Source organism: Halichoeres trimaculatus, unplaced genomic scaffold (genome assembly GCF_033239565.1).
Source record: "Halichoeres trimaculatus isolate MK-OKI-2021-1 unplaced genomic scaffold, fHalTri1.1 fHalTri1_scaffold_5, whole genome shotgun sequence".
NCBI classification, from domain to species: domain Eukaryota; kingdom Metazoa; phylum Chordata; class Actinopteri; order Labriformes; family Labridae; genus Halichoeres; species Halichoeres trimaculatus.
Window position 1 is genome coordinate 2587407 of NW_027437183.1, and position 25094 is coordinate 2612500.

A 25094-nucleotide genomic window follows, 5' to 3' on the forward strand; every position below is an offset into this window, starting at 1 on the left:
TTCTGGATGTACCTGTAAATGACTTCTTACTAATGATCCACTATGCTTCATGTGTTTGATGCAGCTAACCTTCAAGCTTCCTGATTATAATTTATCCACAGGAATACTGATACACCTGTGTACATGCAGGTTATTCATGAAGACCTGAAGCGTCCAGCATGGCAAGACTCTGTCTGGTCCTCCATCAGGTCAGTACAACAATTTCTCCATATGGACAGTTACAGAAAATTCTCCTCTCTAAAGCAGGTAGTCTGTCAGGTCATTCACTTCACTGTAATGTCTAAGAACAGTCCCACACAAGTTAGTGTTAATGATAAAACTTAAGATGGTACATCCAGACCTACAACGTACTTTATTCATTGAAACATTTACACAGGCATATGCTCTGCAATAAAATGTGAAAAACGCCAGGACTCAAAAAGAAACAGATCAAAAATATGCTTCAGTCAGACAACCTGGCTGTTGAAATCAGATGTTTGATCTGCTGGATGGATAAGAAATATATCCTGCTGGTATTTGCTGTCAGTTATAATACATAGAAAATAAAAATCAGTATCAGCAGGTCAGGGTTTTTAAAGATTGGTGATGGGCCACAAAATTGTGATGGGTGTACCCCTAGTCTGTGATGATGTTTGGGCGGAAAGGTATTTACAGGACGCCATTTCAGATGCCGAGGGAGGAGAAAATCATATGAACTGATCCGACTTGTTTTAGGGTGTGTTAATGTTCAGCAATGTTAACTAGGAGAGACTCAGTGTGAGCTCGTAACTGACAAAGTTATTCACTGAAAGAAAGACGTGTAGTTTTATCAGCTTTATCAAAGGGATAAGAAATGGTTTATATCTCTTTAGACCAATATCACACACAGTGTTTGAATGTTTCAAGGTTTTAAAACATTTTTCATAGAAATGATTCAATTAAAACTGAGCTTTTTTTTTTTAGTTTTTGTGACAGTTTAAATGTGGCTGCAGAGAAATACAAACCTTCTGTAACCTTTGACACTTATCTGACAGCAGGGGGCAGCAGAGAGTTTTGATTTCTCACACACACATGCACACACACAAAGGAAAAAGAGAGAATAAAATTTCCTCATACTTCTGACCACAGGTCTGGTCAAAAATATGAGGAAATGCTCCATCAATAGAAGAGATTAAATCTTGTGTCAAAGCCACAGAGTCAGAGCAGGTTGTCTTCAAACCTCACAGTTACGCTCCAACATGTAAAGTTTTATAAAACTGTTTTTTTTTCAGACTTCATTTGACTGCTGGGTGACTTTTTAAACTTTTTTTTCCAGCCTATCCTTTGGCTGGGATTCATCACTTTTTAAAGTTTCACTTTTACTGCTGATTGTGTCACAAGAAGAAAATCCTCAGGTGAGTCAACTTAATGTAAAGTCGATACAGAAAATTAACTAAATAATGAAAGTAATAGTAGAGAACTTGTTTGATTGATGGATAAGAAGGGCTGATGTTCAAACCTCAGGATGTTTTTGGATTGTTCAGATTCACTGAATGATCTCCAAACGTGATTTGATTGGTTGTTTTTTAAAGTCACTGTTTATTTTTATTGTAACTCTGTGTAATGAAAACATTAATTCATGCTGTAACTGTTCAGGTTTACTGTGGAGACAGTTTAAATCTTCAGCGTGTGATATGTGTGTGTTATTCAATGAAGTGAGCAGTCTCAGACAAAGATATCTGTGGTCATTAGAAACATACAAATCTGTGTTTCAGTCTGAACAGAGGGATCAAGAGAATTAATTGTGATTTGCCTAGTGTCTGAGATAGACATGCACCGATCGATTTCCTTAAATTTGAGGGCCCATCCTTACATATATAACTGATCTTATATTCCTCCAGGAAGGTCTGACAGCCAGCCATTGTTGCTTTTTGCTCTGAGACCTCAAACTAAAGACACCTTATTGATTGTTAAAACATAAAGATTTTATTGTTTCACAGGTATTATTCAATGATTTTCAGGAAAATAAGATTGAAAAAATGAAGGTTTATGCTGTCAGTTATAATACATAGAAAATAAAAATCAGTATCAGCAGGTCAGGCTTTTTAAAGATTGGTGATCGGCCACATAATTGTGATGGGTGTACCCCTAGTCTGTGATGATGTTTGGGCAGAAAGGTATTTACAGGACGCCATTTCAGATGCCGAGGGAGGAGAAAATCATAAGAACTGATCCAACTTGTTTTAGGGTGTGTTAATGTTCAGCAATGTTAACTAGGAGAGACTCAGTGTGAGCTCGTAACTGACAAAGTTATTCACTGAAAGAAAGACGTGTAGTTTTATCAGCTTTATCAAAGGGATAAGAAATGGTTAATATCAGTTTAGACAGATATCTCACACAGTGTTATAATTTTTTCAAGGTTCTAAAAACATTTTTCATAGAAATGATTCAATTAAAACTCAGCTTTTGTTGACAGTTAGGGTTTCTTTCTGTGTCTGTTTGAAATGAAATAGTTTACCCTCTCTTCCCCTCACTGACCTCTGAAGCCATGTTTAAAATAAAAGGTTAGATTAAGTCTTTCATCCCCAATAACCAATCGTAGCTGCTCGTTATCCTCTGTTTTCATGTTTTTTCCCTGTCCAACCCTGCTGTTTTTTTTCCAGTTGAATCAGTCTCTGATGATCACAGCAGAAGGACGTGATAGTGACTGCAGCAGCAGGTGAGTCCAGTCAGGTGGTCTCAGTCCAGGTAACTCTTCTCTCTGTGAGACATTTGTGTGGCTGTAGGTGAAGAGCCTGTAGTTTGAACAAGAAGACTTCAAGACAAGTTCACAGAGGAAATATGTCAGAGGTGAAGTGATGTACAGCTCACAGGTTTGACTGTGGGTTTGATGACTGTTTAAAGACACAACAGATTTTATAAAATACAAACAGCAGAAGAGCTTCTCACTCAGGACAGGAAGCTCTGCATTAAAGAGAGAGAAAACATCCTGAGAACACTCAAAAGTTCTTCAAACTGATTTTACCTCAAAGTCTTGTTTCTCTTCCACGTGTCACAGATACAAAACACAGAGGTGACTGTTTATCTGAGATAATGTTTATCTCTTTTCTTCCAATCACAGATGATCTGTTTCCTCTGAGGCGCAGAAACAGTTTAAACAGTTACCACCTCACAGTGAGTCAAACTTTAATTCAGATTTATCAGAGAACCTGTCTTTAATGTACCTGGGAGAAACATTTTGCTTAAAGTTATCCAACCCCATGAACTAGAAATTAATAAGTCTTCTTTTCTCAAAACTCACATCACCAGACTTTAATGATCGTTCAGAAACAGGTCATAACGCTGAGATTATGTGAGTTTGGAGCACAAGGAACTGCACTTAACCATCGATAATCAATATAACAGAGAATCAATACACATTTTTAAAAAAATAAATTTTAAGGTCTAATGCATCATCCAATGACAAAACTCATAGAAAATAGATAGAATAGAAATACCCATGATCAGTTATTTCTCTCATTCATTTTCCTGTTGATTCTGTTTCTTTATGGAGAGAAAAGTCACTTCATGTGACGCTCCAAGGGGTCGCATTTCTCTTAAAACGGATCTCCTCGATATCTCTCTTCTCTCTTCATTTCATTCATCTCTCAGCATCTCTCCTGGGAGGGACGAAGCAAGTGAAGGTCGCAAGTGGAGGAAGGAAGGCTGAAGCTTTGGGGCTTTGAGATGCACCCCATGAAGTACGACAAACTGGAAACAAGTTAAATGCAGGAGGTGACAAGGGTGATAGGACACAGGTGGGGAGAAAGAGTCAGGGAGCAGGTGTGACCAGACGGGGGCAGCAGACAGGAACACGTCCAAAACAGAGACAGGCGTTAGTGATTCAAAATAGTTTTTATATTTTTTTATCAACTGTCCGAAACATTTCTTACCACCAGAAACATCACTGAATGATGAGGAGTCCTCCCTAAGTGTTCACATACAAAATCTCAGTGAAATCAAAAATGAAAAAACACTCTTAGTGGTATTTTAACTAGGGCTGCACGATTATCGCAATCGCAATCGCAATGTCAGCACATGCAATTCAGATTTTTCTCCATGATAACCAAGCAAGCGTGTAGACTCATCATGACACAACTTTTTTTATTAAATCGCAAGCACAATCGCAATATTGTCCACCTAATCGCAAATCGCACCTTTTCCCCAAATCGTGCAGCTCTAATTTTAACACTTAAGCTGAATAAATAACGTCCTCACTCACAGCAGATGAAATCACCAAGTGTGTGTCTCATTATGGTCACGTCTGCTGGTCCCCAGCCCAGATAAAGGAGGAGGGTTGATATTTAGACATAAAAAAACAAGACTGGACAGAAGAAGGACAATTTGTAGTTAAAAACATATCTAGGATGTTGTGTTTTACCTGCTTTCTGTCTCTTCCACGTTATTTCTCTCTCCTACAGAGTCCATGACAATTACTTGCAAATGGATTAATGAGCAAATTAGTCAGCAGCGTCATTTAGTGGCTTTTAGCGACTTCTGGGACAGACAACGGATACTTTCCTTACTGAGCAGTTGGCATGTTGAAACTAGCGATGTTCACTCAGCTTTACTGATGTTTGAAAAGGGAAACAGCCTCATTCTTTCAGGTTTTTCATGACTTTACATGACAGAATGGATTAAAGATAATCTGTAAATAGTGGATTATTAGGGTATATGGCAAAAATAAAGGTGACAAGAACTGAACCATTGTTTTTGTGAACCGTTCCATCCCTTATACATGTAGATCATCCTACTGCACCTGATTCACTGATCTAAAAAAAAATACAAAACCATAATCCATTAAATAATGTAACAACAATAAAAATGAAGATGGAATCAGACATGAGACACCAAAAATGTGCAAAATTAAGATTTGATATTTTCAGTAGCCTCTGAGTTGAACTCCACACTAATCTGAACATTTTTCTTTTGTGAAAATATTCAGAAGCTCTATTTTCCCCCCGAACTCGCTAACCCTGCTCTTCTTCTCCAGATGAATCAGTTTATGGTGTTTACAGCAGAGTGACGTCATGGCAACTGCAGCAGCAGGTGAGTCCAGGTAGCTAACCAGAACAGGTAACACTCTTCTCTCTGTTTATATATTATACAGACAACAGGAAGAAGAGTTTCTTACTCACATGTTCAGACAAAAATAGAAAACAGTCCTGGAACACTGAATGTTGATGGAACAGTTTATAATAGGCTGACATTTTCAGCTCTACATGTCATATATCATAATAAATACAGAGGTATCTGATGAATGTTGATTTCTTTACTGTTAACTGTAATAAAGTCTGTGTTTATCTGTGAGAACATGAATCTGTGTTTCTCCAATCACAGATGATCTGCTTCCCAAGAGGCGCAGTAGAAGCAAGGATTTGTTGCCACCTCACAGTGAGTCAAACTTTAATCCAGCTTCATGAGAAAACCTGTTTAAAGTATTTTTGAAGAAATTTTGTTGTAGATTATTAAACCCACTGGAATGAGAAAAAATAAATAAGCCATAAAGTGAAACAATAAACCTTAGATTGTCTTTTTTTTATCCCCATCTCTCCCAGTGTGTGAGCTGAGGGTTGTTCTGCTGGGAAACAGCTGGTCTGAGAGGAGTTCAGTGGGAAACTTAATACTGGGAAAGACTGAGTTCAACACTGAGGAAGAACCAGACAAATGTTTGAGGGTCAGAGGACGGATAAAGGAGAAAGACGTAGTTCTCATCAACACACCAGATCTGCTGAGTCCCTACATCTCTGAAGACAAACTGACAGAACATGAGACAGACTGTGTGAGACTCTCTGATCCTGGACCTCATGTGTTCCTGCTGGTTCTACAGCCTGAAGACTTCAGTCAGGAACAAAAACTGAGACTCTGCGGAGTCCTTAGACACTTCAGTGATCAATCATTTGATCATTCACTGGTACTGATATCACCCAGAAAACCAGGCTCAAGTGTTTTTGAAAGTTTTCTACCCCTCAATGACTTGATCAGTGAGTGTGGAGACAGATATGTGGAGAAGGCAAACCTTGAACTTCCAGAGCTGTTGACACGTTTGGGTCAAATTGTAAAGGAGAACAATGGACAACACATCAGCTGTGATGTGTTCATGGATCCAGCTGCTGAATTACAAAGAACACAACAAGAGAAAACAAGGCCTGACATCTTACACGCTGTTACTTCTGCTGGTAAGAAAAAGATCTGTTTTCATAAAAACAGTAAAATGATCCATGTTGTTATTGATAAATGAAACACAAGGCTGCACGTTAACTGGTGTGAGTCTTCTTTTTACAGAAACAGATAAGTTTTGTGAAGATGGTGAAATGTTTCTTCAATAAATCATTATTGATGATTCAAACATGACGCTGTATGTTTATGTGTCTTCTGTTTGCAGGTCTGTGTGCCCGTGATGACAGAGTGACTCATCCTCCCACAGGAGAAAGTGAGTAAACTATCAAAAATACTACACTTATAGTACACAAGATACACACCTGTCATTAACACTGAGTTTACTGTTAACTAGGGGTGTAATGATCCATTGATATAGATCCATACATCGATTGGTTAAGCAATGATCCAGTCACATCGATGGAAAGTCTAAACATCGATCATCATCGTGGTCTTTAATGTACGCCTTTATTTTGAAATCCTGACCGGACACGCATGTCCGTTTCCGGCCAACCACAAGTCGTTGTGAAGTTTCCTCTTTAGCCTCATGCATTCAGCGTATGAGACACACATTTGAACCTTTCCACTCTCTGACACGCCACGCCTGATATTTCTCCTGCTGTAAAATGTACTGTTTAGCGCCCACCGAGTCACACCGCTGTAGGTGAACGTGTAGCAAGATGCTGTTAGCATCACAGAGCTAAAAGGGATCCAGACATATCGGCCAATCATAAAATAGCTCTCCTGTATCCGGGTAAGATACGGTCAACCTGACTGCAGAGGATGCCTGCTGCACACGACAGGAGTGCATCATCACACGACTGCAGTGAGTTATCTCATCATTTGATTTTGTAGCCACTGATTCATGAAATTTCATATCGTTAAAAAGTAAAATGGCGAGAGCTTGGTGTCATTCCTCCTCCACATCATCTATTACACAGTGAAACAAAGTCTGATCACACTGACATACAAACTGTGGTTATCAGGCATCACAGTAAAAAAAAACTATCAATGTTAAGTTAGTTAAGTTGATAGTTCTAATTTTGAATAAAATGTTTGGGTTTAATTAAAATCAAAGCTTCACATTCTTGGTTTGAAAGAAAATGGTCAAATGTTGGAGGTCAGTAAAGTTTTTCTAATCAGTCATTTTTAATTATAGTGTTGCATCATTACTTGATATAATAATCAAACATTACTGTATAACAGTAAGACCCATAAGGTAATTGTGGGGGCAAAAAAAGCACCTTACCTGAGTTTTCCCAGTTTTAATTTTAAAACATAATTAGATCATACAGATGGCTATAATCCTCTACAAACTGTCATACCCAAAGGTCAGCACATTGGTCCATTGGTTTTGTATTTCTTTCTCACCTCAGGTGAAATGTTGCTGATTGTGTTCAGTGAGGACATTATATCGTCTTAAATCGATCGAAGGCCCCTGAATTGTATTGTATCGTATTGCATCGTGACAGACTTTGTGATATCGGCAAATATCATATCGTTGTCCAAAGAATCAATATTGTATCGTATCGTCATGAAACTGGTGATTTACACCCCTATTATTTCTTATTAATGGGACTGATTCTTTAATTTGTTAAAATGGTAGAAATGTAATGAAATACTGTGACACCAGCAGAACTACAAATTACACATTAAAAAAAAACATCTAGCATGTTGTCTCAGGAAGGCTTAAAGCAGATTTTTGATTTTTACATCATACAAACTCTTATTTGTCAGTGTCCCGGATGAGTGTTTGATGTATTTTCATAACTCTAGATTGCAGTAAACACATTTGATCTCCCATATCAGTGTTTACATTTATTTTTCTTTTTTTCAGATGATTTGTCTCCTCTGAGGCGCAGAAACAGTCTTCAATTTCTACCACCTGACAGTGAGCTCAATTTTAATCCTGATATTAGATCAAATCTGTGATTACTATATGATGTCTCTTGGTAGGAAACCAAACCCTGAAAATGAAAATGCAATGAAAAAGTGATGAAACTTAGAGTAAAAGAAAAAAAACTTACAGAAATGTTTGTTTTTCCCAGTGTCTGAGCTGAAGGTTGTTCTGCTGGGAAGCAGCTGGTCTGAGAGGAGTTCAGTGGGAAACCTCATACTGGGAGACACTTTTTTCAGCACTGAGGAACAATCAAACCAGTTTTCCAGAATCAGTGAAACACTGGAGGGAAAGAAACTAGCTCTGATCAACGCCCCAAACCTGCCTAAAAGTGACTGCTCTCTTAAAGAGCTGACAGATTATGTCGAAGACTGTGCAAAGGTCTCTGATCCTGGACCTCATGTGTTCCTGCTGCTTCTACAGCCTGAAGACTTCACTGACAAACACAAACAGAGTCTCTGCAGAGTTCTGGAAACTTTCAGTGATCGATCATATGATCATTCATTAGTGTTGATATCACCACTCAGGAAGGAGAGTCCAGGCCTAAAGCAAAAATACAAGGATCACCCTCCGTTAAAAGACATGATCAAAAAGTGTAAAAACAGAGACTTGAAAAGAAAAAATCTTGAGCGCTCAGAGCTGTTAGCACGTTTGGGTCAGATCGTGATGGAAAACAAAGAAGAGCACGTCGTCTACGAAGCATTTGAGGACACGACATCTACGTTACCAGATCATCAAAGCCTCACACAAAAGGGAATCTCTCTCTTACAACCTGTTCTGGATGCTGGTAAGAGAGAAAATAATCATGGCTGAAAATCTGAAAATCTTTTCTGTGAACTTATATCACTTTGGCTTTCTTTTCTCAGGGCTGTCTGCGATTAAAGGAACTTTCCAGCAAAAGTTGGACTTGGAAAAAGCTCCCCTGACTCAGAGTAAGTACGGGAGTAGATTTTCATGGCGTCTTTTCTCAAAAAAAAAAACTGTGTAACATTGATGATCATACACAACAAATAACTAAACAGCTTTGCACATTTTGATTTTCAGCACTTTAACGCATAAAGAGGCTTTGTTAGATAGCATCATCAATATATCTTTCTACATCTGTAGAATATATAACAAGCAGGAAACATAAAGTAGGAAAGTACATAAACTGTATTTTTAAACTAAAAGCCTGCTCAGGCATGTCTGTGGAGCCCTGTTTTTTCACCCTGGGGAGTGTATGGTTGTGTGTAGGCTTTTGGTTTGAATCCCTGACCAGACGAGGTGTAGCGTTGCCCGGACACGTAGGTTCTCTGTGGGTACTCCATTTCTCCCCACAGTCCAAAGACATGCTTGATACGCCAAAGAAACACTAGATTGTTTGTATGTTTGAGTGTGTGCACCAGTGGATGTCTGTCACTGTGTCAGCACCATGATCAGTTGGGGACCTATCCAGCTAAACCAGTTTCCCATCCAGTGATGGGGTTAGCTACAGCCCCCTCAACCTTGAATAAGAAAGGCAGTAATGGATGGATGGTTTTGGTTCAGAGGTCAGAAAAAGAAGGTTGTGAGAAACTTTGTTGACAAAGTAGAAAACTCAAAACTGTTGTAGGTATTATACAGCACACGCAAAAATGTTGCTGCTAGCATTATTAAGAACGACAGCACTAACAAAGAAAACTAAATTGATTCTGATTGTACAGTAGGGCTGCCACACTTTCACATTTTAAACTCACTCATTGTAGCCTGAAACTAGCACCATGACCTAGGAGTGCACCAATCGCAATTTTCTGGCCAATCACGGATCTTTATAAAGAGCAGCTAGCTGCTGCTTCCTTGTCCACTCTGTGTCTCCATTAAATGGAGGGTGGCATGCAGCACAAACAGCCATTACTGCTCTCCACTGTCAAGCAGCTGCTTGCCCTCATAATGCAACATTATTTTACGAGACTCTTCAGTAAGATGACTGGTATCAAATTTGTGGGAACACTTTTTGCTGGCTGTTGTAGCGTAACACAGCTGAAGGTTTACTGTGGCTGTGGTAAATGCTCAAACTTTCCTGTAACTCACACACATCAGTGTTCCCTGATGAGGAAATGGTCGTGGCACAGTGGGCAGCTCTGTTGCTTCACCAAAAGAAGGTTCCTGGTGTCAGATCCTTTGCTGTCTGGCAGTCTTCCTGTGAGGACTTTCCTCATGTACTTGTGGGTTTACTGTGGTTACCTTGCTTCCTCATGCAGTGCAATGGCCTTAAGTTTGCATGGTAATGGTGTTTAAGCCGACCTAGAATGGAAACTTTTAAAAGCTGCCTCCAGAGTGGATTTTTCTGAAACGCTGCTGTCACCGTTGCCGTGTAAAAAGCAAGCTTGTGCTGCTGAATCCACTGAATCTGCCAACTGCCCTCAAACAAAATGTGCATCTTTTGCTTCACTTCTGTAAATCAGTGAAAACGCATTCAATAGATACACATGATCAGCCCACTTCTACTTAAGTAGAGGGCTGAAGTAGTGTCTCCACAGTTATATTGCCAACTACAGGCCTAGTATGCCCACTACAGCATTTTCAGTCCCCCGCTGTTTTTTTTTAACTACATTTCTGCATTTTTGAAACTCTGATGTGTAAACAGGGTCTTAGTCACCATTTGCTAATCCTTTTACAGTTTACTCAACCAGCCTTTAGCTTACAGAGGAGTTCCCCTTATGACGACAAGGTTAACTGATTTTATTTCAATCCTGCATTCACTAATCTTCTCCCCGTTTGTTGCAGCAGCTGGACTCAGGATCCTGCTGCTGGGAAAAAGTGAAGACAAACAGACAAAGCTTTGTAACTTCATCATCAGAGAGGAAGCTTTCAGTCACCCAAAAACTTTCCAGATGAAGCACTGTGAGTCAGCCAATGGATGGTGGAGAGGGAAACCAGTGACTGTGGTGAAAACTCCAAACTTGTTCAGTCTGTCTGTGGAGGCTGTGAGAAGAGAGATGAAGAACGCCGTGAGTCTTTGTCCTCCAGGACCAAATGTCCTGCTGCTGTTAGTGAAACAGTCTGAGTTCACTGAAGAGAAAAGACAAACACTGAAGATCATCCTCAGTCTGTTTGATCAAGATGCTTTAAAACACTCACTGGTGATCCAGACACACATGGAGAATAAAACTAACACTGCAGTTAATCAGCTTCTTGAAGACTGTGGAGGACAATACCATGAAATGACACATGATGATCATAACCTGCTGATGGAGAAGATTGAGAACATTGTGACTAAAAACAAAGGAACTCACTTAAAACTCAGTGAAGAGTCCATAAAGTCAAAGTCTGAACACATGAAACCAGCTCTAAACCTGGTCCTGTGTGGGAGCAGAGGATCAGGGAAGACTTCAGCAGCAGAGGCCATTTTAGGTCAGACAGGTCTTCATTCAGCCTCCAGCTCATCAGAGTGTGTTCAACATCAGGGAGAGGTGTGTGGACGTTGGGTTTCTCTGGTGGAGCTTCCTGCTCTGTGTGGAAAACCTCTGGAGACAGTGATGGAGGAATCACTCAGGTGTGTCTCCCTCTGTGATCCTGAGGGTGTCCATGCCTTCATCCTGGTCCTCCCTGTGGGTCCTCTCACTGATGAAGATAAGAAAGAGTTAAAGATCCTCCAGGAAACCTTCAGCTCTCAAGTCAATGACTTCACCATGATCCTGTTCACTGTAGAGTCTGATCCTTCAGCTCCAGCTGTTGTTAACTTTGTGGAGAAAGACCAGGACATTCAGAGACTCATTCAGAGCTGTGGAGGGAGACATTTAGTTCTCAACATCAGGGACCAGCAGCAGATCCCAGAGCTGATGGACATGGTGGGAAAGATGCAAAAAGTCAAATCAAAAAGCTACTCAACAGAAACGTACGCACATGCCCAAATGGAAAAGATCATTCTTCATGCTAAGCTTGAAAACCAGAAAACTTGTAAGTACAACAAAATTTTTCCATGTGAATATGAGTGAGATAAGCTTTTAGAGTTTTTTTTTAATTATAAACAGTTTAAATTAACATTTATATTAATAGTTAAAGGTGTTCAAACCGCTGCCTTTTGAAGTAATGCTTGACCTTCTTATTTCACAGGTGATGATGTGAAGCAGAGCTCAGAGCGTCTCAGGATTGTGCTGATCGGGAAGACTGGAAATGGGAAGAGCTCCTCAGGAAACACCATTCTGGGTCAAAGGAAGTTTAAAGAAGAACCAAGCCAAAGATCCGTCACCAAACGCTGCCAGAAAGCTCACAGAGAAGTAGATGGTCGTCCTGTCACTGTGGTCGACACCCCTGGTCTTTTTGACACAACTTTGTCCCATGAAGAGGTTCATGAAGAGATGATAAATAGCATCAATCTTCTGGCTCCAGGACCACATGTCTTCCTGTTGGTGTTACACATCGGGAGATTTACAGAGGAGGAGAAAGAGACATTAAAAAGAATCAGAGAAGGATTTGGGAAAGATGCAGAAAAGTTCACCATCGTCCTTTTAACTGGAGGAGATTCATTAAAGCATTATGATATGTCCATTGAAGAATATATTGAAAAGTGTTGTGATGATTCCTTCAAGAAACTGATCTCTGACTGTGGAGGCAGATACCACGTGTTCGATAACCGTGATGCTGAAAACACAACCCAGGTCAGTGAGCTGATAGCAAAGATCGACACAATGGTGAAGACAAATGGAGGAAGCTGCTTCACCAATGAGATGCTGCAAGAAGCTGAAACTGCAATAAAGAAAGAAATGGAGAGACTGCTGAAGGAGAAGGAAGAGGAGATGAGGAAAGAGAGGGAGGAACTTCAGAGAAAACATGAGGAAGAAATGAAAGAAATGGAGGAAAGAATGAAAAAACAGGAAGAAGACATTAAACGAGAGAGAGAAAAGAGAGAAAGAGAACTCAAAGAAAAAGAGGAAATAATAAAGAAAGAACAAGATGACAAAATGAAGGAAAGGAAAGAGAGGAAGGAAGAAGACAGGAAGAGGAAACAAAAGGAAGAACATCAACGGCAGGAGTGGGAACAGAAACTTGAGGCTTTGGAGAAAAAGATAAAGTTAGAGTCAGAAGAAAAAGCAAATATTGACAGACAGCTGGAGGAGAGCAGAGAAAAGATGAGAGAAGAAAGAGAGAGCTGGGAGAAAAAACAAAAGGAGGGGTGGGAAAAAAGAAATGAAGAAGAGGAACAGAGGAGACAGGAGGAACAAACCAAACTCAGAAAACTTCAAGAAGAGTTTGAACAGGAAAGAAAAAATTATGAAAAGAAAAGAAAAGAAGAGGATCATAAGAGACATGAAGAAGAAGAAAGATGGAGGAAACAACAAAAAGAAGAAATTGAAAAAGAGAGAAAGCAGAAAGAAAGAGAACTGAAAGAAATGGAGGAAAACATAAAGAAGGAGAAAGAGGACAGATGGAAAGAACAACAAATGAGAGAAGAGGAGGACAGGAAGAGGAAACAAAAGGAAGAACATGAACGGCTGGAGTGGGAACAGACAGTTTCAGATTTAGAGAAAAAGATGAAATTGGAGTCAGAAGAAAAAGCAAATATTGACAAACAGCTGGAGGAGAGCAGAGAAAAGATGAGAGAAGAAAGAGAGAGCTGGGAGAAAAAACAAAAGGAGGGGTGGAAAAAAAGAAATGAAGAAGAGGAACAGAGAAGACAGGAGGAAGAAACAAAACTCAGAAAACTTCAAGAAGAGTTTGAACAGGAAAGAAAAAATTATGAAAAGAAAAGAAAAGAAGACAGTCATAAGAGACATGAAAAGGAAAAAAGATGGAGGAAACAACAAAAAGAAGAAATTGAAAAAGAGAGAAAGCAGAAAGAAAAAGAACTAAAAGAAATGGAGGAAAACATAAAGAAGGAGCGTGAGGCAAGACTGAGAGAACAACAAAAGAGAAAAGACGAAGAGGACAGGAGGAGGAAAGAACAGGAGGAACTTCAACGGCAAGAGTGGAAACAGAAACTTGAAGCCTTGGAGGAACAGAAAAAGTCAGAGTCAGAGAAAAAAGTAGCCACTGAAAGACAACTGGAGGAGAGCAGAAAACAACTGAAACAGGAAAGAAAGAGCTGGGAGAACAAACAAAAAGAAAGTCAGGAGAAAAGAGATCAAGAAGAGGAACAGAGGAGACAGGAGGAACAAACAAAACTCAGAAAACTTCAAGAGGAGTTGGAACACGAAAGAGAAAAGTATGAAAATGAAAGAAAAGAAGAGGATCACAATAGACAAAACGTGGAGAAGGAGAAAAAAGCCATGCAGGAAAACCATGAGAAAGAAAAGGAGAATCTAAAGAAATCATATGAAGAAGAAGCCAGAAAGAAAGCTGAAGAGTTCAATGAATTCAAAGAGAAAAACAAAAAGAAGTATGCAGCTCAGAAGGAAGAGCATGAGAAACAGATGAAAGACAAAGAGGAGAAATATGATCTCTTGAAAGCGCTTAAAGTCCACAGTGAAGAACAACTTAAGAAGAAACACCTGGACCAAATGTGTGACGTTGTGAAATGTGTGACCAAAAAAAAGGACAACATTCAAAAAATCAGCGAGTTACTGGAAAAACAGGAGGAAGAAACAAAAAAGCAGAAAAATGAGGAAGAAAAGAAAAAACTGCTGGACAAACATGAGAAAGAAATGGACGAGCTGTTAAAGAAACTGTTCAGTCAAGCCGACAACTCCTGGTGGACACGTTTCAGAAAGTTTTTTGGGTTTGAGTAACTAAAAGACAAAATAATCTGAGAATCACAGTGGTTTTGTGTGTGTGTGTGTGTGTGTGTGTGTGTGTGTGTGTGTGTGTGTGTGCTCTGCAAAATGAACAATATGAAAACTCTCCTCATACGAGGAGAACAGTGCTGATGCCAATTAACAGCTGCATTTATGCCGTGTTTTTAGCTCATTTTAAATCTACTGATAGGCTGACTTCTCCATGTGTTTCTGTGTATGATGTATGATTGGGTTTTTGTACTGTTTTGAATTTCTGAAACTCTTCAGTGTTTGTGTTGGATAAAATTCTAAAGTAGAATTAAAATCTGGATTGTTAGTCATTTTTCAGAAAAAAAAAGATCATCTGATCTGATGATGCTCTGGTCAAGAGGAGAGTGTTGAGTTTATCAGGCTTGTGTCTGAGTATCTGCTGCTCTCTACTGGTTCCCTGTTGCACTGTTATTGTTCTTCAGCTGAGGGACATGTTTGGTTTGAATTTCTTTCTTTGCATGGGAGACAGGAAGAAGTGAACTGGTGTCTCTTTGAGAGAGTGCTCTGAAATTTATAAAGACTAAAGTTAATTTTTGTTTTTAAGATGTGTCTTAGATGATGGACTGTGAACAAAGTGTGACATGTATTACCCCCAAATATGATAAACTCAGTGATAATACTTTCAACATTCAAAATTTTCTGTTTCCTTTAACTTCTTTTATGTTTGGTGAAGACAAGTCCCAACTCAAGTGTTTTGATTTTGGCTGACATCTTTGAATTTATGGAGGTATTTTTTGAAATTCGATCTTAATTTATTTCCTCTGTATTGTTTTTTTTTTTAATTGATGAGACTTTTACCCTTTGCTCTGCTGTAGACACTTCTAAAGTGATTTTTTAATAATATGTAAAGAAGAAAACAAATGTAATTTTCATATTTTCAGTGGAATGGAATGAATCAGCATGATAATCAGCCATTTTCAGTAACTATTTATAATAAATATTAAAACAAAATATTACTACTAATTAGGGGAATCCAAGAGATAACTGGTGTTGTTTTAACTAAAATATTGACTGATTTGTTGAAGCTGACCACATTAACTGAACAAAATGCTGAAAGATTGTTTCTGTTTGATCTTTGGTTTGTTTGTTACCATTCATTGATTTCTTTGAAATGCTTTTCATTTAATAAACTTTACAATGATCTGGCAAATAGAGCTTTGGTTGATTCTTTACCTGCACACAAGACTTCCTGAGAGAGAGAGAGAGAGAGAGAGAGAGTTTTATCTGGGACACAACTTTACCAGACTTTTATATCTTTATCCCTTGATCTCAGGATACCACCATTACTGGAGGAACTGTCCAGGTATCAAAGCCAGGACTTCTACACATAAACCATTTAACAGTGATGTATTCTAACAGTTTGTATTGTTAAATGCAGTGATCGTATTCAGAGGACACTTTCCATTTTGTTGTGTATGTAACTGTATTTTACAGGGACTGACCAGAAACACCCACAGCTGAGAGTGAAGGTCCAGATCAGACCAGAAAACTGTGATTGACAGAACAAGGCAGCAACATCACCCTCTGGTCCTCTCACAGACCAGCTGTTTGCAGGTAACTCATGGAGACCATGGAGAGACTCTTTCTGGTCTTCTTAGCATCAGTTACAGAGAAAGACGTTCAACAGGTAAGAACAACAACTTTTCTGTTTGGAATAAAACAACTTTCTCTAATGTCTCTTATCAGTTTGAACACCTCTATTTCACACAGACAGATAAATATTTGACACAGTATGCACACTAATTTTCTCCATAATACCAGGAAGCTTAAAAACTTTATGTCAAGTATAGTAAAATAGTTTCATGGTTTGTGTTTGAGAGAGGGGATTGGGCCACATTTAAAGGATGAAAAAGATGTTAGAATTTAAGAATAAAGTCATGATATTACAAGAAAAAAAGAACATAGTTTTGAGTCAAAAAAAAAAAAAAGTTGAAATATAAACATGAAGTCAACTCTATGAGAAGGGGAAAAACGTTTCCTTTAAAAATGAGAATTTTAAATGTTGGTACATCAGTAAAATGTATTAACATTAGTCAGTTTTAATGGAGTTTTTTAAACTTTGAATTTTGGACAAATACATAAATAAATAGTGCAATAATACATAAAACGCTGTTCACCTTTAGACTGTAGAGCAGCACCTCTTCCAAGCATCCCTTTCTTCTTCTTCTTAGCTAGCTGTTACTTCCAGCAAGATATTCCCACACACTGTCAATAACGAACAATAAATCCTCAAAGCATTTTTTTTTTGTTCCTTTCCCTTCTCTGCCTCACTTGTTTCATCGTTTTGTCCCCCTGGCCCTCTTCATCCCGTTTAACTTCATTAAATTAGTATCTTTTCTCTTTTTTTTGATGTATTCTGGTCACTTTGAGCCTGATCCTTACAGAGAAAGTGGCTTGACCTCTGACACTTCGTGGAAGAGTCCACCTGAAGAGTAAGGGGCGGGGGTGTGAAGATGGAGTGACCCTCTACATAACAGGCGACTGAAGAGACCGTGAATCATCAAAATCAAGCTAGTAACGGTGAGTCAAAGTGTGTGACATGCGTCTTCAGAAATGACTCTTCATCACTCTCATTGTCACCGTATGGTATCTGCGTCTTTTAAAAGAGAAAATGTAAGGCTTTTAAAGCTTAATCATATCTTTATTTCCCATGTCATATTTTATGCTTTTTGTTCGTTATTTTATATTTAGAAAGATAAAAAAAATTGACTGGGAAACTGTTGAGGCCACCAGCTACAAAATTGGGGGTGACTGACTCAAGTTTGCAGGGGCTCCATGAGATGGCGCCAGTGACACGACGATAGAGCTATGAACCAGGCCACCGAGGTGATGTAAACAGCTTCTTATGACATTAGACACGGGAAAAGTAGAGTTTACTCAATACTGTAATAAAATATCATAAATAAAACACCATAAAAAGAATTGAGGACAACTTTTTGCTGACTGTCACGGAAATATTCAGCATGTTTGAAATAAAATATTATTACATATTAAATAATGATCCCCTAAAATTTCTGTGAACACCACAGTAGTTTTTCTATTGAAGTTTAGGCTCTTCTCAAATAACTGACTCCTTAAGTTTCTCACAGAAATTCTGTAACACATTTCCATGACTGATTGAGATCTTTCATACCAGTTAGATGAAGCAAGAATTTAAGAGGTATATTATTCAATCTTTGATGAATTGTAGAAAAATAGAACAGAGTGGTCTCTGTAAGCATTATACTAAACAAAAATCAACAAGGAATTGATTTCAAAGAGGGTCAAAAGTCAAATCTCTATTTTATCACATTCATTACTTCACTAGTGCTTTAACTGTTAGAACATTTTATAAAAACACTATAAATGATCTGTGGACATTATCATTTACTAAACAGATTGTTGAGCTGTTGAAAGAAGGATTTGCAGAGGTATTACATTAAGATTAAATCAGACAAATGCAGGTCACTTTTAGATAAATTTGCCAATGGCTGACATGCTATGATGTTTCACTTCCTGGGTGTAAACAAGCGCAGATGTCATTTCATAGTGCTGTGTGGTTTTGTAGTATTTTGATCTGGTATGTAGAGATAAAGTTGTATAAAGGCTGTTTTTGATTAAAATTGCATATCACCATTCCAGCAGAGCAGAAGCTCATGGATTTTGCATAGACCTGCATTTAGGACTAAAAAATGGTGGTTATGTTTTACTAATATTAGTGACACTTGACAAACCACTTGGAAACCATTTACCCTTAACCTCCAAAATATCATGTGACATCTTTACCGTTCTTTGAAGGTTTTTCTTATCATTAAACTAATTACTCAGATTTTAAATTCCTGTTTCCATGACTAAATTCGTCGCCTGAGAACATCCGAACTTTGGAGACTAGAGGAAATTTTCTGGACCAGAGAGCACAGATGACCAACGTTTGCAGAGAGAGTCAGGCTGAAGAGAGGTAAACTTCTGTGGTGAGGTGTTTCATTCATTCTTTTTTATACGTACAGCTAGGTCATTCTTCTGATTGTTGGGTACAGCTGTGCTCTTCAGGAAGCAAGTCTGTCTCACTGTAGGGGTAGGGGTTGTGTCACTGTAACTAAAAAATGGGCTTAATCTATATAATAGAAGGGGAAACACATTAATATTTACAAAACCATGTGACTTTAAGTGTTTAAAATTTTTCAAAATGATCATCAACTGTGGTGCCACTAGAGGGCGCTGTGTCTGGTTGAATTAGCGTATTCTCTGTTGACTGTAGTTGAAGTTTCTGAGAATCAGCCTGATCACTTCTCATCTCTGTTTAATTGTACACAGACTCATATCTGCCTTTTCTCTTCCCATTGTTTATGTTTTTGTTACCTTTAGGTGATGATCATAGGTGAAAGGCCATCTGTACATCATGTTTTTGCACTTTTTTCTGGATGTACCTGTAAATGACTTCTTTCTAATGATCCACTATATCCTATGTGTTTAATGCAGCTAACCTTCAAGCTTCCTGATTATAATTTATCCACAGGAATACTGATACATTTGTGTCTCGACTGAAACCTCAAAGAAACACTCACAGCTGAAAGTGAAACTTCAGTCAAGCCCAGAAAACTGTGACTGATGGGATCTCTGTTTAAAGTAGCAACATCACCCTCTGGTCCTCTCATAGGCCAGGTACATGCAGGTTAATCATGAAGACCTGACACATCCAGCATGGCAAGACTCTGTCTGGTCCTCCATCAGGTCAGTACAACAACTTCTCCATATAGATAGTTACGGAAAATTCTCCTCTCTAAAGCAGGTAGTCTGTCAGGTCATTCACTTCACTGTAATGTCGAGGAACAGTCCCACACAAGTTTGTGTTAGTGATAAAACTTAAGATGGAACATCCAGACCTACAATGTACTTTATTCATTGAAACATTTACACAGGCATATGCTCTGCAATAAAATGACAAAAACACCAGGACTCAAAAAGAAAAAGATCAAAAATATGCTTCAGTCAGACAACCTGGCTGTTGAAATCAGATGTTTGATCTGCTGGATGGATAAGAAATATATCCTGCCGAGAAACAACATGTATAAGTGAGAGGTTTAACTCTGATTTATTTAACTTTTATTTAAAAACCATCTTTGATTAATGAGAGTCTCTGTGACAGTTTGAATTTGGCTGCAGAGAAATAAGAACCTGCTGTAACCTTTGACACTTTTCTGACAGCAGGGGGCATTAGAGAGTTTTGATTTCTCACACACACAAAGGCGTTTACCTGTGGTCAAAAATATGAGGAAATGCTACGGCAGTACACTTCGCGTGTCAAGGCCACAGAATCAGAGCAGGTCGTCTTCAAACCTCACAGTTATGCTCCAACATGTAAAGTTTTTCAAAACTTTGTTGTTTTTTTTCAGACTTCATTTGACTGCTGGGCCACTTTTTAAACTTTTTTCAGCTCATCCTGTGGCTGGGATTCATCACTTTTCAAAGTTCCACTTTTACTGCTGATTGTGTCGCATGAAGAAAATCCTCAGGTGAGTCAACTTGACGTATAGTCGATATAGAAAATTAACTAAATAATGAAAGTAGTGGTACAGAACTTGTTTGATTGATGGATAAGAAGGGCTGGTATTTAAACTGCAGGATGTTTTTGGATTTTTCAGATTCACTGAATAATCTCCAAACATGATGTAATTTGTTGTTTTATAAAGTCACAGTTTATTTTTACTGTAACTCGGTGTAATGAAAACAAAAATTCATGCTGTAACTGTGCAGCTTAAACTGTGAGGACAGTATAAGCTGCAGCGTGTGATATGTGTGTGTTGGTCAACCAAGTGAGCAGTCTCTACAGAGCCTGTAGTTTCAAGACACACAGCAGTTTTTACAAAATACAAGCAGCAGAAGAGCTTCTCACTCAGGACAGAGAGAGAAACAGCATGAGAGCACTCAAAGCTCTTCAGACTGTTATGTGATAATGTTCATCTCTTTTCTTCCAATCACAGATGATCTGTTTCCTCTGAGGCGCAGAAACGGTTTAAACAGTTGCCACCTCACAGTGAGCCAAACTTTAATTCAGATTTATCAGAGAACCTGTCTTTAATGTACCTGGGAGAAACATTTTGTTGAAAGTTATCAAACCCCATGAACTAGAAATTAATCAACCTTGTTTTCTCAAAACTCACATCACCAGACTTTAATGATCCTTCAGAAACAGGTCATAGCGCTGAGATTATGTGAGTTTGGAGCCCAAGGAACTGCACTTAACCATCATTTAATCAACACAACAGAGAATCAATAGCAAGTTTTTTTTTTTAAACGTTTAGGTCAAATTCATCATGCAATGACAAAACCCATATAAAATAGACAGAATAGGAATATACCGTCACTTCATGTGACACTCCAGAGGAAAGGACATCTCATTTCTCATATAACAAATCTCCTGGATTCCTCTTTTCTCTCTTCATTTCATTCATCTTTGAGGAGTCCTCCTAAAACCTCCTAAAATTCTCAGTAAAATCAAAAATGAAAAAACACTCTCAGTTGTGTTTTAACATTTGAGAGTGATTCTATAATTAGGGGTACATTTCACGTACATGGGATATACTTATCAGTTTTACTAAATATTAATTTCAAGCAATGGCCAATTTTACAGTGGGTCATTTGGTGAAATTTCACTTTCTTTTAATTCAGAAAGTTAACAAGTTCATTATTTATTGAGCTAAAAATGCAAATCATGTGTTGGAATTAGCAGTTTTTGTGCTGTCTGATTTCTCAAATGTCAAGTTTGCTCTTCAAAATTAACACTAGAATACATGTTCATTTATTATTTTTTGTATTATTTGTTCAAAATAATCCAAAACTATTTTAATAATTTATATGGATAAAATAATTTTGTGTGTGTTCGAGAAAAATCTGCGTCAACTGTGTTACTCACTGAAAAAACCCTATAAATCAGCAATGGTTTGCTCCAAAGTCACATGACCCAAATCAGCTGAGGTTCCCATCCTTTTTGGTGGGAACTTTGAAGAAAGTGTGTCAAGTTTCAGCTCCTCCTCATCAATATTTCCTCAGAATGATTGTCTGTACATGGGGCGCATTAACTGTTCATCAACTGTGTTACCAACATTTTCTGCTCTTCTTACTACAGATGTTATAAAAACAAACTGTGAAGAAAAGGAGCAGAAATATGAGCTGATGGAGGTCAGGTGGTGGCATGTTCAAGGTCTGCAGTTAGCACAAGGGATAAAAAATGGAGGAAATGTCGATTGTGTTACCTGTCAACCGTGTTACCCATCACAAAATTTGACATTGTAGAGACAGGTTTGTCCTGTTAACTATGTTACAGGGAATTTTTGTGCCATATTTTTTTAAAATTTTGTCTAAACTGTGATATAAATGACGTGGGACATTTCTAGGGAGCGTAGTCAACATCACTTTTTAAATCGCTTTATGGTTTCCTTGAAGTTGAGCTTTTAAACATGGTAAATTGTTCTCTTCAGACGGGCTGTTTCCCTGCTGACCTTAAAACGGCAGTGGTGAGACCCCTTCTTAAGAAGAACAATTTGGATCCTGATGTTTTTAATAATTACAGGCCAGTGTCCAACTTACCATTTTTAAGCAAAATTCTAGAAAAAATTGTTTTTATTCAGCTGAATGATTTTTTAAATAAACATTCCATTCTTGAGAAATTTCAATCTGGATTTAGGACGAACCACAGTACAGAGACTGCCCTACTAAAAATTGTTAATGATTTTAGGTGCAACCTGGACTTGCACAAACTCACAGTCCTTGTGCTACTGGATCTTAGCGCTGCTTTCGATACAGTGGACCACACAATTCTTTTAAATAGACTAAGACACCATGTAGGCCTCTCTGGTACTGCCTTTCAGTGGTTCAGTTCCTATCTCACAGATAGAAAATTTCTGGTAAGTCTGGACACATGCTCCTCAAGGACCCATGAAGTGAAATGTGGTGTTCCCCAAGGCTCAATTTTAGGCCCCATACTTTTTAATATATACATGCTCCCACTAGGAGATGTCATCAGGAGGCATGGTATTATGTTCCATAGTTACGCTGATGATACACAGCTGTATATATCCATGTCTCCTGATGACACAGGGCCCATTGATGCCCTTTTTAATTGTATTCTAGACATTAAATCCTGGATGGCAGAAAACTTCCTACAGCTCAACCAGGGCAAAACTGAAGTTTTAATTATTGATCCTAAGGCTCAGGGAGAGAAACTTTTTTCAAAACTCCAAACCCTGTCTTTAACTCCATGCAATCAGGTTAAGAATCTGGGCGTCATTTTTGACTCTGAGCTCAATTTTATTCCTCATATTAAAAATGTAACTAAAACAGGGTTTTATCACTTAAAGAACATAGCCAGAGTCCGCCCGTTTCTCTCCCGGGCTAACACAGAGACGCTAATGCATGCTTTTATCTCCAGTCGTATTGACTATTGTAACGCCCTGCTTTCTGGTCTTCCAAAAAGAAACATCTCAAGTTTACAATTATTACAGAATTCAGCAGCACGTGTGCTGACGAAGACCAGAAGGCGGGCTCACATTACCCCGGTTTTAAAATCACTGCATTGGCTCCCTGTGTGTTTTAGGATTGATTTCAAGGTTCTTTTAATGGTTTTTAAATGTCTTAGGGGTCTTGGACCTTCTTATCTTTCAGAACTACTTTTACCATATGAACCCTCGCGGACCCTGAGATCCTCTGGCACTGGCCTCTTAATAATTCCTAAAGCTCGAACACGGACTTACGGTGAGGCATCTTTCCAACATTATGGCCCCCGTCTGTGGAACAGCCTGCCAGAGGACCTCAGGGCTGCAGAGAATGTTCATATTTTTAAAAGTAGACTCAAGACCCACCTTTTTAATTTAGCATTTAATTAATCCCATATTTTTATCTGTTATTATTTATTTTTTTATTTTATTTATTTATATAATCTCGCCTTTTTACTTGTTACTCTTATTCTATTACTATTTATTTCATTTACTAGTGTTTTATTTATTTATTTATTTTATTCATTTTATGATTGTTAGCATATGTAGTTTTATGTTTCTACTCCATATCTCCAGTGTTTCCTCAGCAGGGGGCTGCCTGCACTGGGGGCCGCTGTTGGCTCTGGCTGGGATGTCTCTGTCTGTGGCGGGCGTCGTCTTGGCCAGGTGGTGGTCTGCAGCAGCGTTTTGCTGCAGTGGGCCCCTTGCTGGTCCTGTAGCGAGGCATGCCCGGGTGGAGGCGTCCTGGCTTTAGACTGTGGACGCCGCCCAGTGCAGTCGGCCTCCTGGCGTTTCCTGACCTGGCTCCTCTGTACTCAGCCACACGATTTTATATCTACACATTAAAATCATGTATTGTGTGTGCATATGTATGTGTGTGTGTGTGTGTGTGTGTGTGTGTGTGTGTGTGTATGTGTGTGAGTGTGTGTGTGTGTGTGTATATGTGTGTGTGTGGGTGGGTGGGTGGGTGGGTGGTGCTTTGGGGTGGAGTTTGAATGGGGGGGCGGGGACTGTTTTTAACATGTATAGCACTTTGTGCTGCATTTCTTTTAATGTATGAAAAGTGCTTTATAAATAAACTTGATTTGATTTGATTTGATTTGATTAGTCTGACAGAGAAATGTTGATAAACTCTAAATTCAGTCTAATATAGACTGATGGTGAGAAAATAGTACAACTTTTGTCCATAACACAGTTGACAGAAATATACTCAAAATTTTTTAAAACATAAATATTTAAGATTTCATTAGCACTTAAGCTTGCTAACTGATGAATTTAGAACATTCCACGTGGATCATTTGCAATCTAATAGAAAATGAAACACAAAAAGCACAGATTTTCACTTTTTTGTATATCTGAAATGTACCCGAAATTATAGAATCACTCTTAAACTGAATAAATAACCAGTGTTCTGCTGCAGCAGCACTGAAGAGCCCTATATCGTAAGTCAGAGTGTTAAATTCACACCGAACCACAGTGAAACTAGTTTGTTTGTAACTCAAGTTGATTTGATTACGTTGTACCGTGCAAACACAAGGTTTGTCTCAAATGAACTAAATTTTTGCTGATGATGATCATCATCAGTTAATGACAGAGAAATCAGTTGTTCAATCAGTTTTTCCATAAACTAGACACTTAAACTTTGATCGTCTAATGGTTTGATTTACAAGTCTGTCACAAGACATACCTGCTGAGCTTCCTCTTTCCTGTCCCCCTCCCCCTCCTCTGACATTATTTAGTTTCACTTTTCTGACATTGTGTCACAGCAAAAAATCCACCATGAGGTGAGTGAAGTGGATCAAAGTCCCTCCAGAGAAATAACAAAGTAATGATCTGAGTGTTAGAGGA

At 38.5% G+C, this 25094-nt stretch overlaps 1 protein-coding gene across 1 annotated transcript; it reads left to right on the forward strand.

Moving 5' to 3' along the window:
* Window positions 1–5027: 5027 nt before the first annotated feature.
* On the forward strand, window positions 5028–14739 carry LOC141790012 (uncharacterized). Its single transcript, XM_074669642.1, has 9 exons — window positions 5028–5046; window positions 5338–5391; window positions 5556–6176; window positions 6383–6430; window positions 7994–8047; window positions 8205–8827; window positions 11326–11971; window positions 12128–13228; window positions 14174–14739. The coding sequence occupies exons 1-9, from the start codon at window positions 5028–5030 to the stop codon at window positions 14737–14739; spliced, it is 3732 nt and encodes a 1243-aa protein (XP_074525743.1).
* Window positions 14740–25094: the final 10355 nt, after the last annotated feature.